A 17,480-nucleotide genomic window follows, 5' to 3' on the forward strand; every position below is an offset into this window, starting at 1 on the left:
TATTTTGTAGCTGTGTAGTTATATTAGTTGTTGTAAATGTGTCGAGTTCTCACAGCATACAACTTGAGTCATTTTGAAAAGAATAATTATCTTCGAGCTACTACAGTCAGAAGTGTCTTGCGTTTTATGTCCACCCACCACATAGTCAGGAATAAAGCAACTATGAAGGTCGCTTGATTTTTACAATATCGATCTCAGCCGTTGTGAAGATTCCTGTCTTAAAGGGTGTTAATGAATGAAATTGCTTCTTCATTTACAGCTGATTGGAGGGCATGCATTGACTCTTTTAATTACTGGAGAGAAGAAATTGGTTGTGCATGCCTTATTCTTTAATTGTTTTCCCACCGCCTGTCCTTAATTGGGACTCTGTTGTGGTTATCGATTCAGTTTGACGTGCTTTAATTTGGATGACGTGCACTATATTTATATATATATTAGTTAGCGGAGGGCTTGTGTCCAGCTCTCTGTGAATGTGGTGAGTTGAGGTTTTGTGTGTGAATGAGCGCGATCATACTCATCAAAGTAGGAGGTGTGATACTGTGAGGGAAATTTTGCAGCGGGTAAAGAGCTGCAGGATAAAATAGGCCCCTTAGCCCTGCACCACACATAACCTGACGTCTGAGCTGACGTCCACTGATTTGAGCTGTTAAACCTCAGGCTCCTGCTGCCCCCCTTTGCTTTGTGAGTCTCTGCCTTAATATATAATTTGAATGTTCAATATATTTGTACTGCATTTTTCGCAGTACATACTGTATTGTTCCAAAGCAGCTTTACAGAATAGTGCCTTAAAACCTCTTGAGAGACAGTATTTTTATTTAATTATTTGTTTGTTTGATATCATTTTTAATGCTAAAAAGGTTGTATTGTTAACATTCATTTTATCATTGGACTTTGTGTAGAAGACTTTGAGGCTGTAAAATGTATAATGGGGTGAAATTTATGACATATGAGAGTTTTGATTAATTGGTAAATTAATTAGTGATAATTATATTATTATAGCATTATAGTTAAACTTTTTTTTTTATTCTGGTATTTGTAATACTGTGCGTTTCAGACCTTCTATTTATTTATTTATTCATTTATTTAGATAAAGGATTGGCATGTGAACGGGATGTGGGCAGGATCAGTGACCAAGTTCAAGACAAATTTATTTTCAATGATGATTATAAAATTATCAAAACTGACTGCTTTATACTGAAGAAAAGTTTATTCACAAGGTTGAATACATTAGTATGAGCATAATACATTTATGCACATTAAAATTGACTTTATCAGCTTTTTAACTTTAAATAAAAGTTCATTAATTTCACCAGTTCATTAAGGAAGGCAAAAGTATTTTAATAAGAGGATAGATGTGAAATATATACTTTTGAAAGTACAAATAACATTTTTAAGAGTAAAAACGTACTCTGTTACTGTCGTAACCTCGGTTCCCTGAGATACGGAACGAGTACTGCGTCTTGATAAAGATGCATATGGGAAAAAGCCTTCTTTTCTCCTGAACTGAAGCCTTATTTAATCACGCAGTGAAAGTGCACAACCATTGGTTCGTGCAGTGTGTAAAAAAATGAACCAATGGGTCGGCAGCGGAGCTGCACGAGCCTATGGAGACGAAGCCCGCCAGAGCCCACCAGAATGGGCGGAGCCATCTGGCTATATAAGCGGCTGTTTCGCCATAGGACCCTCAGGTTATTTCGACTGAAGCAACGACTGAGTTGTGCAGCTACCTAGCATGGCAAAGTACGCAGTACTCGTTCCGTATCTTAGGGAACCGAGGTTACGATAGTAACCGAGTACGTTCCCTGTCAATACTCCACTCGTACTGCGTCTTGATAAAGACGCACATGGGAACTCAATTCAATCACGCCGTGCTATGGTAGAGGAACGAATGCATAATATACCTCCTTAAGCATTCAATTGCCCATAGGGAAGCACAATAGTATACTCTAAGGCTAAAACGGGTTAAACTCATAGAGGTTACACCCGGCCTGGGTGATCGTTCCATATGATTCTCGCATATTCGGTACTCCCAGGACCGAATGTATGCAAGCAACCAACCAGAGAGCTTGAGCACGTCGCGGTCAAGGGTTCCCCATCAGAATTGTTCCCATAACGTAGTATATGTGTGCCCATTTAAGCAGAGAGGACCCTGGCCTGTAAGGCCGGTACGTCCAGGTTATAAAACCTAGCAAATGTGGACGGCGAGGCCCAGCCGACCGCTCCACAAATCTCTGTAATAGACACACCGCCAGACCACACCCACAATGAGGCGATGCCTCTGGTGGAATGGGCTCGTACTCCAATGGGGCATTGCAGGCCCAAGGAAGAGTACACCAGCATAACGGCATCCACTATCCACTTAGAGAGTCTCTGCTTCATGACCGGATGCCCTTTGGCACGGTTACCGAAGCTAACAAAGAGCTGTTCCGTCCGTCTAAAAGAGGCGGAACGCTCAAAGTAAATCCTCAAAGCTCTGACAGGGCAGAACAAGGATAACTCCCAATCCTCTTCAGAAGGAGGAAGCGTGGAAAGCGTGATGACCTGAGCTCTGAATGGAGTGGAAAACACCTTGGGTACGTAACCATGCCTCGGTTTCAGGACGACCTTGGAGTCGTTTGACCCGAATTCCAGGCAGGCAGGGCTAATTGAGAGCGACTGTAGGTCTCCTACTCGCTTAACTGACGCTAGTGCTAGAAGCAGAGCAGTCTTTAGTGACAGTGACCGAAGGTTCGTAGACTGTAGCGGGCAAATCCCATGTAGGGACGGTGAGGGGCAGAGGCGGATTCAGCCTCTTAGCTCCCCTCAGAAAGCAGACAACTGAGTTGTTCCTGCCCACTAATTGGCCTGCTATAGGGGCATGGAAGGCCATTATTGCTGCTACGAACACCTTGAGTCTGGACGGGGAACGTCCTTTATCCAGCAGCTCCTGCAGGAAGGACAGAACCACCGATAATTTCACCACGGTCTAGGCACCAGGTGGAGAAAACAGACCACTTAAGGGCACATAGGCGTCTTGTAGACGGGGCTCTGGCCTCAGAAATGGTGTTTAACACTTGCTCTGGGAGGCTAGTAGGCTCCCATTGAGTGGCCAAAGGTGAAGAGCCCACAGCTCGGGCCGAGGGTGCCATATTGTCCTGTTCGCTTGAGAGAGGAGATCCCGTCTCAGGAGCACGGGCCAGGGGCCTGCTATAAGCAGCTGAGTCAGCTCTGACAACCAAGGTTGGTTTTCCCAAAGAGGAGCCACCAAGATAACCTTGTGTCCTTGTTCCCTGATTCGCCTGATGACCTGTGTAATCAGGGCAATCGGGTGGAATGCATAAAGGATGAGGTTGGGCCAGTCGTGGGCCAACGTGTCCCTGACCTTCGAATAATATGTTGGGCAGTGAGAGCTTTCTTTTGGAGGTGAAGAGATCTACTTTGGCCTTGCCAAAGATCTTCCAAATCATCTGAACCATCTGCGGATGGAGCATCCACTCCTCTGAGGGGACATTGCTCCAAGATAACATATCCGCTTCCTGGTTCAGTTTGCCCGGTAAATGTGCTGCTCACAGCGAGCGCAGGTTGAGTTGAGCCCACTCCAGAAGTGGCTCTACTAGAATGAAGAGGCGCTTCGAGGAGAGACCTCCTTGGTGATTTATATTGGACACCACGGACATGTTGTCCAAGCGGATCAGCACATAGCGTCCTATTAGGTCTGGCAGGAAGAACTGGCAGGCTCGACATACTGCTAGAATTTCCAAGCAGTTGATGTGGAAGCCAATGGCCGAAAGTCGGTTTGCCTTCGCACAGCGCCCCCCAACCTGTGTTGGAGGCATCTGTCATGACAACCTTTCTGGTTGGACACGGAGAAGTTTGGCGGCGCTGGGTGCGGACGAAGGCAGGAGGGCGAAGTCAGTTACCGAGCCCAACAGCTCCTCTGCGTCCGAAGCTGCCAGTGACACGCTGTCATCGGCCAGCTCTTCGTCACTCCCACCGAACGAGACCAGATCGCTCATGCTGGAAGAGGGCTTCTGGGATCAGTGGAGGCGAAGTTGTCGTCGCTGAAGGAGAAGAAATCTGAGGATCCTATGGCGAAACGGCCGCTTATATAGCCAGATGGCTCCGCCCATTCTGGCGGGCTCTGGTGGGCTTCGTCGCCATAGGCTCGTGCAGCTCCGGTGCCGACCCATTGGTTCGTTTTTTACACACTGAACGAACCAATGGTTGTGCAGTTTCACTGCATGATTGAATAAGGCTTGAGTTCAGGAGAAAAAAGGCTTTTTCCCATATGCGTCTTTATCAAGACGCAGTACGAGTGGAGTATCGACAGGGAACTATTATTTTGACCTATCATTTGCTCCTATCATTGACGAACATTGATACAAATACGACTGACGTTTTACGATTTGTGGTAACACAGAAAAACAAATCTGCTAAATAACACTCCTTTAAAAAAAACAAACAAAAAAAAACAGTTAAATATTATTATAAAATTGAGCACAATAAGCAAAAACAAAGTATGAGGCCTTCAAGTATTTCTCAGTTAAGTAAACATTACACTCTTAAAAATAAAGGTGGTTAAAAGGTTATTTACGGCAATGCCATAGAAGAACCATTTTTGGTTTCACAAAGAAGAAACATTCAGTCAAAGGTTTTTTAAAGAACCATCTTTCTTACCTTTTTATAATCTGAAGAACCTTCTTTCGCCACAAAGAACCTTTTGTGAAGCAGAAAGGTTCTTCAGATGTTAAAGGTTCTTTATGGAACCATTTAGACAAACAGGTTATTCTATGGCATCATGAAGCACCTTTATATTTAAGAGTGTACTCATGCAATCAAGTAAACAATCAGAAATAATTTAAAATCAATTTTCTTGTTTTCTCTTTTTCTTGTCAATATTGTTGTTCGATTAAAATTAATGCTGAAATTCTGGTCTGGTATCATAGTATTGAGTCGACTCGCTACCAAAGCATTACACAGTCGTGATATCCTGTGTTTTATGTCCTGCCAAGTGATGGTTTTTAGTTTTGGATGTTATTAGAAAGGATGTATGCACTGTTTAAAGCTAGTTCATTAGTTTAGTTGGTTAACTTCCTTGATTAGTGTAGCTGAAGTGTGTAGTGTGTGTAAATGACTTGGGCCCAATACCAATTCTATTTTATACCCCTTCCCCTTCCCCTACCCCCTCCACCTACCCTTCCCCTTGTCCCTTGAAACAGAGTGTCAAGGGGTAGGGGTGAAAATAATTCCCTAAGAACTGTGACACCACTACTATACCGTCACACATCATCATATGTCATCTAGCTCCTACAATACACACACCTATACTGGTGTGTTGGTGTGCGTTAAAGCCTATATTAATGCGCTGCTGACGTACACACACACACACACATCGGAGATCGCGCAGCTCACACATCCAGGAGCAAAGAAACTTTTATTAATAACAGTTTAAATACTGAATCGCTAATTATATTTTGCAGCAACGAGAGGATAAAATCGCTGTTTTTGAAGTAAACTCACTCATTGTAAAGAGACGCGCATACACGCAACTCTCATCTCTCTCATCTCTCTCTCTCTCTCTCTCTATTTGACAATATTTTAGAAAAAGGGTTTCGTTATTCATACCCCTTCGTTTCAAGTGTGGTCCTGAAAAATCTTCATTTGAAGGGCTATCTGGCACCTTCCCCTTACCCCTACCCCTCCAACCAAAAGAGAATCGAGACACCCCTACCCCTTCAAGTGAACGCGCGAAGTGGAGGGGTAGGGGAAAGGGCAAAGGCTAAGGGGTAGAAATGGGATTGGGCCTTGATTTCTTCACAGGATGAATCACAGCAGTCTCAGGCCAATCCTTCCTTACACATTAACGACTGACTGATCATGCTTTGTTTTTACCACTTTAGGGAACTTTACTCTAGCTGAGCTAGGCATTTGTGAACCGGCCCCGCATCAGAACGCGTACTGCCCAGACATCGGCCTCTTGCAGCGCGGCTACTCTCTGAGCGCCGGCTCTGACGCGGACTCCGACCCAGAGGGCCCGATCTCACCAGAGCAAGTCATCCAGCTGTGGGCCGGCCATGACATCAAGTCCCGCCGCAGCTCTGGCCTCTCCAGCCGGGAGAACTCAGCTCTCACCCTCACCGACTCCGAGAACGAGAACAAGTCTGACGACGAATCAGGTGAGAGATAGTATGCGAGAATTAGCAGAGCAAAGAGCGAGTGTCGTGTTTACGAGAAACCGAGGGTGCGAGAGAAATCTTTAAGGCGTTTAGAGTGTAAGTGTGTGAGAACAGATGCCAAAAATGTGCAACGTGATAAAACATTCACTTTTATTTGTTCGACTCGTTTAGAGCTGAATGAATTTCATTTTGCATTGCTCTTACCTGGGTGCCACTGTGCATCGGTAATCATTTCCCAAACCACATCTGCTTTTGTTAGTCAAACTGCAGTGCTTTAAAGCTAATCTGCCACTGGATACGTGTATAAATAGATTGGATACAGCATGACATGTCACACTCATTTAATATAAAAAGATCATACACCGAAAGAAGTTTTAAAAAAGTCAAAAGAAAACATGTTCATCAAGCGAAAACATTGTGGCTTTTCTCCCCCCACGCGTTTCTCCACACATCTGCCTGCAAGGATATTATTGTTGACAACTGAATGCCTCTCGGTACCTTTCCTGGCAGGAATTCGGCAACATGTTCCTCGATTCCACACTCCTTGTTAATTTGGTGGCATCTTAAATCTTAGCATAGTTTGTAGAAAGTGTCAGAGTAGGTTAATGAAAAGACAAAAACTCCTCCTAATTAATTGAGTTCTCACTGTATCAGACCTCAAACAGATCCGTCAGCCGTGAATTCTAGCATCGCACAAACTCGCTCTGACAATTTATCAAACTACTCTACAGCTATTAAACACATAAAGAAACACCTTGGAAAGCAGTCGTCTTCATCTCGCCGGCTGATAATTGCTTCACAGATAATTGCCACGCTAATCTCCCAGCCGCTGTTTCCTAACGCCGTCTTCGGTTTTTACGGCACGGGAAGTGCGTGGGCACAGCATGTGCCAGTCACCAGATCGCATGCCTGTCTGCTCCAACAGCAGTGGACGCGAGCTGGACACCGTCTCTCAGTGTGGCACCGTGGCTCATTCCCACTGAAATCCCAATTAAATGTCGCCCAGGCTGTGCCTGATAATCTGTGCAGGATGTGTGAGTCACAGAGGAACCGTCTATGGTAAATTTAAGACTTTTTTTAAAGCTTAATAATGTTGCCTTGTACCAACAACAATTATACTGAGATTTAAAACATATAGTCGATCGATACATATGACTTATGGTGCTTTTTTAGGGGACCAAGCACCGATTTTCTGCTTAAAGAGAAAGAAAAAAAAAAAAGAAAAATTAAAATACTTAACATTTTTGCTATATTTTGCCATATAAATGTTTTTTATATGAAATTTATATATTTAAAAAAATATTATATGCTATTTCGCATACCGTGCTACTTGTTTTGGCCTTATAAAGATAAGAATTCACTATGCTGTTCTGAATAGCATACTCAGTAGGCGATTGGCATACTAGCATACTATTTCAAACTAAATCAGTATTCTATTCCAAATAATACACTAGCATATATACAACTCATACTATTTCTGTCCTATAAAGAAAAAAGTACAGTAAGCCGTTTCTAATGATAAAGAAATATAATTAGAAATTCAGCATGCTATTTTTAATGGCATACTACTGTTAGAGACACTACACTATACATATATAAATAAATTACTAATTACTAGAAATACTAGCATACTTAAAGAAATTAAGAAATTAATCAATATGACATTGGCATACTAGCAATACTACCCCTATTATTTCTGTCATATAAAAGGTTGAACATATAAATTTGGCATGCTATTCTTGTAATTTGGCATACTAGCATACCACTCTTACTATTTCTGCCATATACTGTAAATACATAGTAACAGTATTATGCTATTATGAATTCAGCCCATCTTAACTGTTTCACTGAACGAATGTTTCATGCATCTTATTCATGGCAGGGGCTAACAAAGGTCTAAAATCAGGCTGCTAAGGGCCTATCAAAATTCAGATGGTATTAATTTAAATTTTGATTGGGCAATCATCGTGAAGGTGTACATATAAGTACAGTGATTCTATAAGGATTATTTTACCCAGAATTGGCCTTGTGCATCCATTAGACCTATTATGTTCTCCAAACATGTTCTTGGATTTTTGCTTGTGGCTATATATATACATATACATATGAAAAACTTACATGAAAAACTAGATAGGGTGTGATTGATAGTTCTGTGAGTCTGTGCTTGAGAAAATAAAGCTTTCTTACAGCTGAACTGAATTAGAAGCGGGATATTGCTTTCAGTGGATGTGTTCGCACAAGGAAGAAAGCGTACGTTCAAAATAGAAGCAAGTAAATCTGTCATTTCTGTCTTTCCACTTCTAACACGCTTTGAAGCCTCACCCCTATCTTTGCCCCTTATCTTTTTTCTTTCACATTTTTTTGTGCATGCTGATGCACTTCAATATACTTCTCTCTCTCATCTTCCTCTTTTGCCTTGTTATAAGTATGTGTCAGCAGCACCAATCACTATGAAAGACAGGTGTCACTCACAAAGGGAGAGTGAATGGGGTCAGAAGAAAATTTTCATCCATTATCACCCTCCGTCTGCCTCTTTCCAAATACTCTTCCAGAAGTAAAGGCAGCTTTCAAAGTCTACCACCCGCTTTGACTAAAAACATCCATTTGTGCTTTTGAGATGTTAGGTCTAGACATGGGCATACTAGTCAATATCTGATTGGGCACAGAGTCAGAAGTTGTTAAGATAAAAATAGCAGTTGCTCTTCAAGGTTCTTCAGACAAGCAGCTTTTAGCTAAGACTGAGCAGTACTGAGCTTTAATTATTTGTTTAGTGTTATTTAATATCTGTTCAAATTAATACAAGTTATTCAAATGTGATGCATATAGTAAGAAATATACACAGCCTTTTCTTTGTGAATTTAAATTAAAACAAGTTCTAACCTATTCAGTATATGATGTTGCAAGACATGTAGGAGGTTGTAAAATACACACTGTCAAGTAAATAATGCAGAATTTTGTTCACTATTCATCAAGTCTAATAACTGTGCCATATAGAAGTAAAAATGAATACAAAAATAAATACCACTGGATGTGAAATATACATTACCACGATTTTGAATGTATCTAATCCTAACCAAAACTGCAAATCAAAACTAGTAAAATCAGTAATGTTGTAAAATTGTATTATATATTTTATATATTGTAGTTTATTCCTGTGATGGCATAGCTGAATTTTCTGCAGCCATTCCACAGTCTGTGCTGCTTGATTTTTTTGTAGAAATCATGATACATTTTATCCCAGGATTCTTTAATGAATAGAAAGTTCAGAATAGCAGCATTTATTTGAAAAAAAAAAAAAAGCCAGTATGGACTGTGGTGGTAACATGTCCCATTAGATCTTCTATAGTGATCTCTTTTATACAAAATCATCATTACATAAAAGTTGACTTTATGATTTTCGCAGCGGCTGCAGTGTGGAAATTAAAAGTTGCCTTTTGAGGCAGTGTGATACGGATCACTAAAGCCTTGTTCAGATCCAAATCCGAATTTTGTGCATATCTGTTTGGAACGGCAAATGATCACATGAAATACGATTTTTAAAAATCCATTTTAAGTTACATTCATATGGGGTTTGAAATCATATTCATATCACATTTCTGGAAATCTGTTTCAGTCTGACTGCTTTGAATGGATTTTGCTCCACAAAAAACCTAAACATGTCAGACATTGCTGTAGGAAACATGCTGAAAGTCATTGCAGAAATAAAGTTGTTGTTGTGAAGTGCAGGTTGTGCAGAAAATAACAATATACTACTAGTCGGCCTGCTCTGCACACCTCTTTGAATTCTGAGACCAGTGTAGACAATAATGCTGCGCATACCAGCCTCCCACGTTTCTGCTGCTGCTAAACAGAGTAGTCCAGTGCCGCAGCTACAAACTCTTCTGTGTTGTTGCTGTTACTGTTTTGACTTGGACATGCCGACATGCCATTGCCATATAAAGCAATGCAGATATTTTATTTTTATTTTAAGTCAGTTATTAACTTTGAGAATGAAAAGTTACACTGATTAGTTGACTGCTTGACTGCTAGTTGATCACTAGTTACGAATACACAGTCTTAACATAACATGGCTTATGCAGCCAGCCCAAGTCTTATCATAATGACCATGATTTGTGAAGTATCATAATGTCAAATCCTGAGTGTCTCTAGATCAATGAAGGTCGAAGGATGCCCAAATCTCCACTATCCTTTTAGAAATGAGATGTTTCAACAAACACAAAGCAATTTTAAAGGAGGAATAGTTCACCCAAAAATTAAAATTCTGTCATTAATTACTCACCCTCATGTTGTTCCAAATCCGTAAGACCTTAGTTCATTTTCAGAACACAAATTAAGATATTTTTGATGACATCTAAGAGCTTTCTGACCCTGCATAGACAGCAATGCAACACTTTCAATGCCCAGAAAGATAGTTAAGGACATTGTCAAAATAGTCAATGTGACATCAGTGGTTCAACCTTCATTTACAAGCAGAGGAATGCACACGCATGCGACACAAAAGAGCAGAAATCATTGAATGAAGGCATTATTTTTGTTTTCTTTGTGCACGAAAAGTATTCTTATTGCTTAATAAAATTAAGGTTGAACCACTGATGTCACATGGACTATTTTAATGATGTTCAGAGTACCTTCATGGTAGTTCCGTTGCTATCTTACGGTTTGGAACAACATGAGGGCGAGAAATTAATGACAGAATTTAAATTTTTGGGTAAACTATTTTCTAGGGTGCTAGAAGAACCTGGAATTGTCGTTGCCAAGCATTTGTTTGTAAACAGTAATTTAGTATAGCACATTGTTCATCATCATAACAAAAGCTTCCTTATACTGTAACTTCATTCATACTGCGCACACACTATCATCTCACTTTAAAAGAGTCAATAGTAAATTAAAGAGTTCAATTCCCTCTGGGACGGATAAAACAAATCCTTATTTGACTCTTGTTGCTTATCGATGGCGTCTCTTCCATGTGATCCTCCTAGAATATTCTCCTCACTACTTTTTGATGCCGGATGAGGTGCACAGGGAGCTTGATAATGAGGCCAGGTGATTGTCTTATTAAGCAGGCTGGATGACTGGAAGCCTGTTCAATTTGAGTGACTGATTAATGCCCACATGCTACGTCTCCCAGAGCAAAGAGTCAGTGGTCTTTACGTGTCTGGGGCACCATTATGCTGCATGGGTGCCGTCATTTCTTGCTGCTGTCTCTGTAGTATTTAACTCCAGTATTTCAAGTGAATCCAGCCGTTCATGGAGGTGCGAAGTGGTGGCCGGCTGTCCAGACAAGGTTGTCTGTCATTGCTGCACTCTGCAGCATGTTTGTTTGCATAAGTATTTGTACTCCAGCCAGATAAGAAATTATCCCATCATTCGGTTGCAGTCCCATGCGAGTTGCATTTGGCAGCGGTTCGGCAATCAGCGTTTCGCATCACGTTCGGTAAACAAAGCCACCTTGGCGCCCCATGCTGCGAGAAGAGCGGGCGGCTTTTGTTTGCTGGATTATTTGTATTCTCCCTCACTGATCTGCGTCACTAAGCGTTTAAGAAGCTTTGTTTGGGACTCTGAAAAATTGTGTTTTCTTCTTGATGATTTCTTCGTTTTCTGTTACAAGACATTTAAGATAATTAAGTTTGCAACTTAAATGTTTCCCTGCTGTGTGTGTGTCTGCCTGTTTAGGAGGCCCATGACCATAGACGTGCAGCACATGACAGAGAGGATTGTGGGACTGACCATTACGTTTCATTATTACAATAACTGAAATTGTTTTCCTTTTTTATCAGCTCCACTTACTCTGAATGAATAACCATGAATCATATGCTTTAGTTAATGCGAATTTTGCAACGACGTGGGGGCGGACTCGCATTAAACCAACAAGATTGAACCGAACCGATCGTGGCCCTTTTTGCAGATGTGTAGCGCGAGTGAGATTTGTGCCGAAGATTATGGTATGAATGAGGCTCTCTGCAAATAACTGCAATCAATCCTGTAATGGGAGCATCAGGAGAGGCCTCGTTAATAAGGAAGAAAAGAGCATCAGTAGAAGAAGAGAGAAATCAAAGTTGCATGCTGGGATATTCATATCTTAGAGAGGAGACTGGAATTATTTGATACTCGCTGAAATGAGTTGACTGCATGTGGGCTAAAGGAACACAGTACAGATGCATGAAGGGGTTTGTGTGTTTGCAGGATGTGTTTAATGAATATTTCGCTATTTTGCATGTGCTGCTGAAAAAAGGATGCTGATTGGTAGGAGAGCTGTGAGATTGTGCCGGAATATATTTCTTGAAATAATGTTTTAACTTTCTTTGAGGTCAACTCAAATTGAGAGTTTTATTGCACAACTAATGACCCTCAGTGAAACGTATCAGCTTTCACAATTATTTCTTACACACGTTGACTAATGGAAGGGCCACTCCAAGTTAAGTACCAACTACTTATGAACTTCAATTCACTTCTGCTTTTTCCTCGCCGGATTGTCCTTTGCCATTTACAAATGTTTAACCTCTTATCTAACACTGAATAGAAACAAGAAGTCAATAAACAACATTCAGATTTTCATATGGCCGATGGTTGACAGTGAAGTGGATAAAATCATTTGTGAAGAAGCCACTCTCTTTTCTGTCAGAACTGTTGAGAACTGAGGTTGAGTAAAAGCTTTTTGTGAATCTCCACAAAGGTCGTATTGACCTCCTCCACTAAAGTTGTAAAGAAGGGAAATGTCATAGAGTAATTTGATGGAAGGTAAACAAACTCACACATTTGTGCCAGACAAAAAGGTATGATGCCGATGGCGTGTTACCACAATAGTATTAGTTTGGAATACAGTTGCATTTTTTTTATAATAAAAAAATAAATAAAATAATAATAATAATAAAAAATAAATAAACCATCAAAAGTACTATTTATTTGTTTGTTTGTTTGTTTTCTATTTTATTCATTTATTTATTTGTTTATTTATTTTTATTAAAGGATGAAATATGTAGTTTGAAGTCTGAGACTTTTTTTTTTTTTTGCCAACCTCATCAACAAACCGCTGAACAAACAAACAAATAAAGTGACAAGCTGCGGTGCTTTTCATTTTCCCAAACATTTAAGAAAATTTACGGTCAGCCAGCAGACGTGCTCATAAAACTCTGTATATCGTCGCCATCCGTAGGTGAAAGGAGCACACTTGTAAATTTCTGCGGCAGAGTCCATGCCTTACATCTGAATTACACTGATCTCAGCGAAGAATGATTAAAACATGCATTAGATGATATAAGAGTCGCCGTGGACATTGATTCAAGCATTAAATATTCCTGCCTTTTACAACTCTCCCTTGAGAGGTCTCCTTCAGTCCTCTTCCTGCTTCCTGTAGAATATTGGAGTCGAGATTGCCATTGCTGGGTTCATTACATTGCAGCTTTAGTTAATGAAACGGACCCAGGCCGACGCAGGGGCCCTTTATGTGCACCGATCAATTGGGCCCCAGTAAATCCAAGCTTTAACCATCCTCTCTCATCTCGATGCTGTGTAGATTTTTCTGCTGCCCACTGGCTAACCATCATACACCACAATATATAATAAAGGGGGGTGAAGATGGAAGTTATATTTAGCTGCCTGACCTTTTTGAGACGAACATCTGTCTGTCACCCTACAGTCTTTGTGTGTGTGCTGTACTGATTTTTATTTACTGTCGACAAAGCTGATTCTAATGTCAACTTGGGTGCTCTGTTAGTCGAGCCTATGACACACACACACTGGCTAATAGATGCTTGGAAGCACAAAGACGCATCATATTTAGGGATCTTGCAATTTGAAAAGACCTTCCCACCTCCCTGTGCTTTATATGAAAATTTAAACATGCCCAATCAATGTTTCTTCTTTATAGACTTTAAACGCTGGTTCTCATCTGTATGTCTCTCTCTATTTATCTTAAAAATAGAAAACGCACACGCACACATACGCTTTCACCGCTCCTGCTGAGTTATTGTGTTGAAGGGAGCAAAACAATAGTGATTTTAAGGCACTTTTATCTGCATCAGGACCAATTTACTCTTGGCGTCCCAAAAACTGACAATTTCCATCGCTAACTGAACAGTATGTGGCCTCTGCCGCACCTACATCAATGCAGCCAGGGATGATTGTGAATGCCACATTGTATAAAGACTTTTATTGTTACAAATAATGCTGGGATTTAAAAAAAAAAAAAAGCACACAGCTGTGCGTGCGTTTTCTTCTAACACTTTCTCTTTCTTTCCCTTTTTCTATTTTTTAGAAATACACAAAGTCTGTGTTAATTTGTCAGACATGATCACGCACTGTAGAAACAGAAGTTTGATTGTGGGAGTGTAGTGTTCAGCTGCTGGGCTGATTACTTTGTGGAACATTTGATGTCTACAATGTGCTCTAATTCGCTGTTGTAATGGAAGTCATCAGTGCTAATTCTCAGCTTTGATTTTCGACAAAAGATGGTGATTTAGCATTGCCCAGGGTTTCTCAGACACCTGATGTTCCCTTCTCAGACTTGAAAGCAATTTTATTATTATTATTTTTGAGAACACTATTATAGCTTTCCCCCCAGTCCATTCTTTTTTTTTCTTCTGTGGTCTTTCATTGCATTTTTCTTTCTTATAATGTATTTTGAGCACCATAATGCCAGATAACTGCCCTCAAAACCAATTCATTGTACAAATGAAACATTTACTATTACTGTGCTTATAATTATATTTGTATTGATGCATTGATTGTTTGTCTGTCCATATTTATACGTGTGTGTGTGTGTGTGTGTGTGTGTGTGTGTGTGTGTGAATTAAGTTATATCCTTTAAATTAAAAATAATTGATTGGCAAAAAATGCCCCATATATGTTTTTGCCTTAAATTGACATCATGTGGTATAGTATGAGCAGTAGCACGCTAGCAAGAATGCAGTTTTTCTCCAGAATATCTGTTCAATTACATTTGTGATAATGACGTGTTACTGAAAGAATCCATATATTTGAACAAATCAACTGAGCTAATGATTCAGTGAGCCATTCATACAGTCACTTGCTTCTTTCTGAATGAATCAGCCATTTGAACAAATCGGTTGAATGAATGACTGAATGACTGAGTGTTTTAAACCCACTAATCTTATAGCATTATTTATTCAACTCTAATTGTAGTGTAAATGCATCTCTGAAAAGTGTATATACACTATGTATGTAACACAGTTGCATTTTACTTGGCTCAATGTATTCTGCAATTGACTTTTATCTTTGAAGGATACATTTGCTACCTTAGATTTAGGCTAATTCAATATATGTTAAAAGGAACCATAATTTTGTTAATTTACCTATGGTTTTGAACAGTCATTGTTGAGTATGCAGCACAAGGAATGCCATATTTTGGAACAGATATTTTGATATCACTGGTTAATGTTTATTTATTTTTAAGAATAGCATGCACTAATGAATAATGAAGCACAATATGTCCAGGACTGATGTTGATTTCTGGTTGCGTTTTTCCTGACCACAAAGTCACAGTCATCATGTAGAGTGTCCCCCCCTACTCTTTTCATGTTTAATTTGGAACACCAACATAATATTCACTGTATTTCCCTTTCTTCCCACAATTTTAGCCAATGTTGTCAATCCAGAGTCAGTGAGTGTAACAGAGCAGCATACAGCAGCGAAGGCAGGCCTCCAGGGGCCAGAGCCAATGCGATTCGTGTTTGGGTCTAAATAAGTTGATTGAGTTTGCTGGTGACAATGTATAGTGCGAAGGACTTGGTAATGTTGTTAGAGAATTAGTGCCCCATGATGAATTGTGCGACAGAGCGGCTCTGACAGCCCCATGGTGGTTTACTCTTAGCTGTGCAGTTTATACTCATTTAAACGCCAAGGACTTTTCACTTTTGTTTAAGGCATTTATTCCTGCCCCCCGCATGACAGCCCAGCTCACTGTTGAATGGTAAAAAGCCCCGTATGTTTGGATGAAGCTTCAGCGTTGCTCGAGCTAATCGGGTTGCAGAGTTCTCCGCCTGCATGCTGGGTTTCTTAGCATTGCATTTTTGGGATATTGAAGGGTCCCGTATTTCCACAGGGTTGCAGAAGAAGCCGGATTGGAGGAGAGCCAAATTCTCCTCTTGTCAGAGTCAGCGAGCGGCACTCCACTGAGCGCTCCCTATAACAGAGCAATAACAGCAGACAGGACAAATCCAGCAATGAATACAACTCTGTTTCTGACTCAATAAAGACACAGAAGAGACAACGCTGGATTTGAGCCTGTAGGGCTGAAAATATTAAACACACAGAGCACTTTTTAATGTGTTGGCTTGAGCTGCATCATTCAGTGAAGGGAATTATTTATCCTCAGTCACTTCATAAAGAATCGGATGACTGGGGAGGGACTGCTGGGTGTGGCATCCTCCTTCTCTTTTCTCCATTACTTTACCTCCTGATGGCATCGATCTCCAAGCTGGCCTCCTCTCAAGAGAGACGCCGGAGCATCTCTCTGGGCTAGGCTAGCTGTTATTACAAACCTCACCCTTTATAAATGTGCAGTTCCTCTCTAAATTATGCTGGAACGACCGTCTGACCATTTTTTGCCAAGCTCTAACCAAAGGCACACAAAAGAAGAAAAGAGATTATTGATTATTTGAACATCAGAAGGATTGTTAGCTGAACAAACATGGTGGTATCAATAATTGGGAGGGAGAACCGTCTATGAAAGACAAAACATTTTCAAGTTTAATATCAAAAGTCTGCTGCTCATGCAATGGCAAAAGAATGTAGAATTAGTCACAGTTCCTGTATTTCCTATGCAGCTTTTTCTATTCTCATTGCACACACAATGGTTTATGTATGTTTTTCTTTTCTCTATTAGTGGAATGACAAACAGAACATGTCATACCTTTAAAGCTAAGATGATGTTGTCTAACAGTTAAGAAACAAAATATTTATCTTGTCAACTAGGCTACAACTTTCATTTAAATTCAAAACAATGCTAAGTTTAAGTGATGCATAAATCTTGTTAACTTTCTTTCATTGAATTCTATCATAAAGAAGTTAACAGCAAACAACAAGAACTACTGTTATATTTATTTATATATATATATATATATATATATATATATATATATTTCCACTGCATTTTCTGAGCAATATTGCCTTATGCTGTGGATATTACTGAGGTGAGGAAAAAGTGTTCTGCCACGATTTCTGCTCTCAGTTGTGGTGTTGTGCTCAGTGAGAGCAGGACTCTCATTCGTCCATGTCCTCCACTGGAGCAATGGGCCGCACCCTCACCTTCATCCTTTCACCATCCTGATTCTAATAAATGTGCAAATCGCGTCAGTTTGTGAACCC

General features: G+C 40.3%; 1 protein-coding gene across 5 annotated transcripts in view; it reads left to right on the top strand.

Moving 5' to 3' along the window:
* The window catches only part of tenm2a (teneurin transmembrane protein 2a), a 646,939-nt gene that overhangs the window by 408,939 nt on the left and 220,520 nt on the right, over window positions 1–17,480 (top strand). For 4 of the 5 annotated variants that reach the window (XM_058798657.1, XM_058798659.1, XM_058798660.1 and 1 more), the window contains one exon: window positions 5,880–6,155. The exons of the other annotated variant lie outside the window; for it this stretch is intronic. In XM_058798657.1, the coding sequence (XP_058654640.1) occupies window positions 5,880–6,155 (276 nt within the window). The remainder of the gene's footprint in view (window positions 1–5,879; window positions 6,156–17,480) is intronic. 5 annotated transcript variants of the gene reach the window in all.

Source organism: Onychostoma macrolepis, chromosome 14 (assembly GCF_012432095.1).
Source record: "Onychostoma macrolepis isolate SWU-2019 chromosome 14, ASM1243209v1, whole genome shotgun sequence".
Lineage (NCBI taxonomy): Eukaryota > Metazoa > Chordata > Actinopteri > Cypriniformes > Cyprinidae > Onychostoma > Onychostoma macrolepis.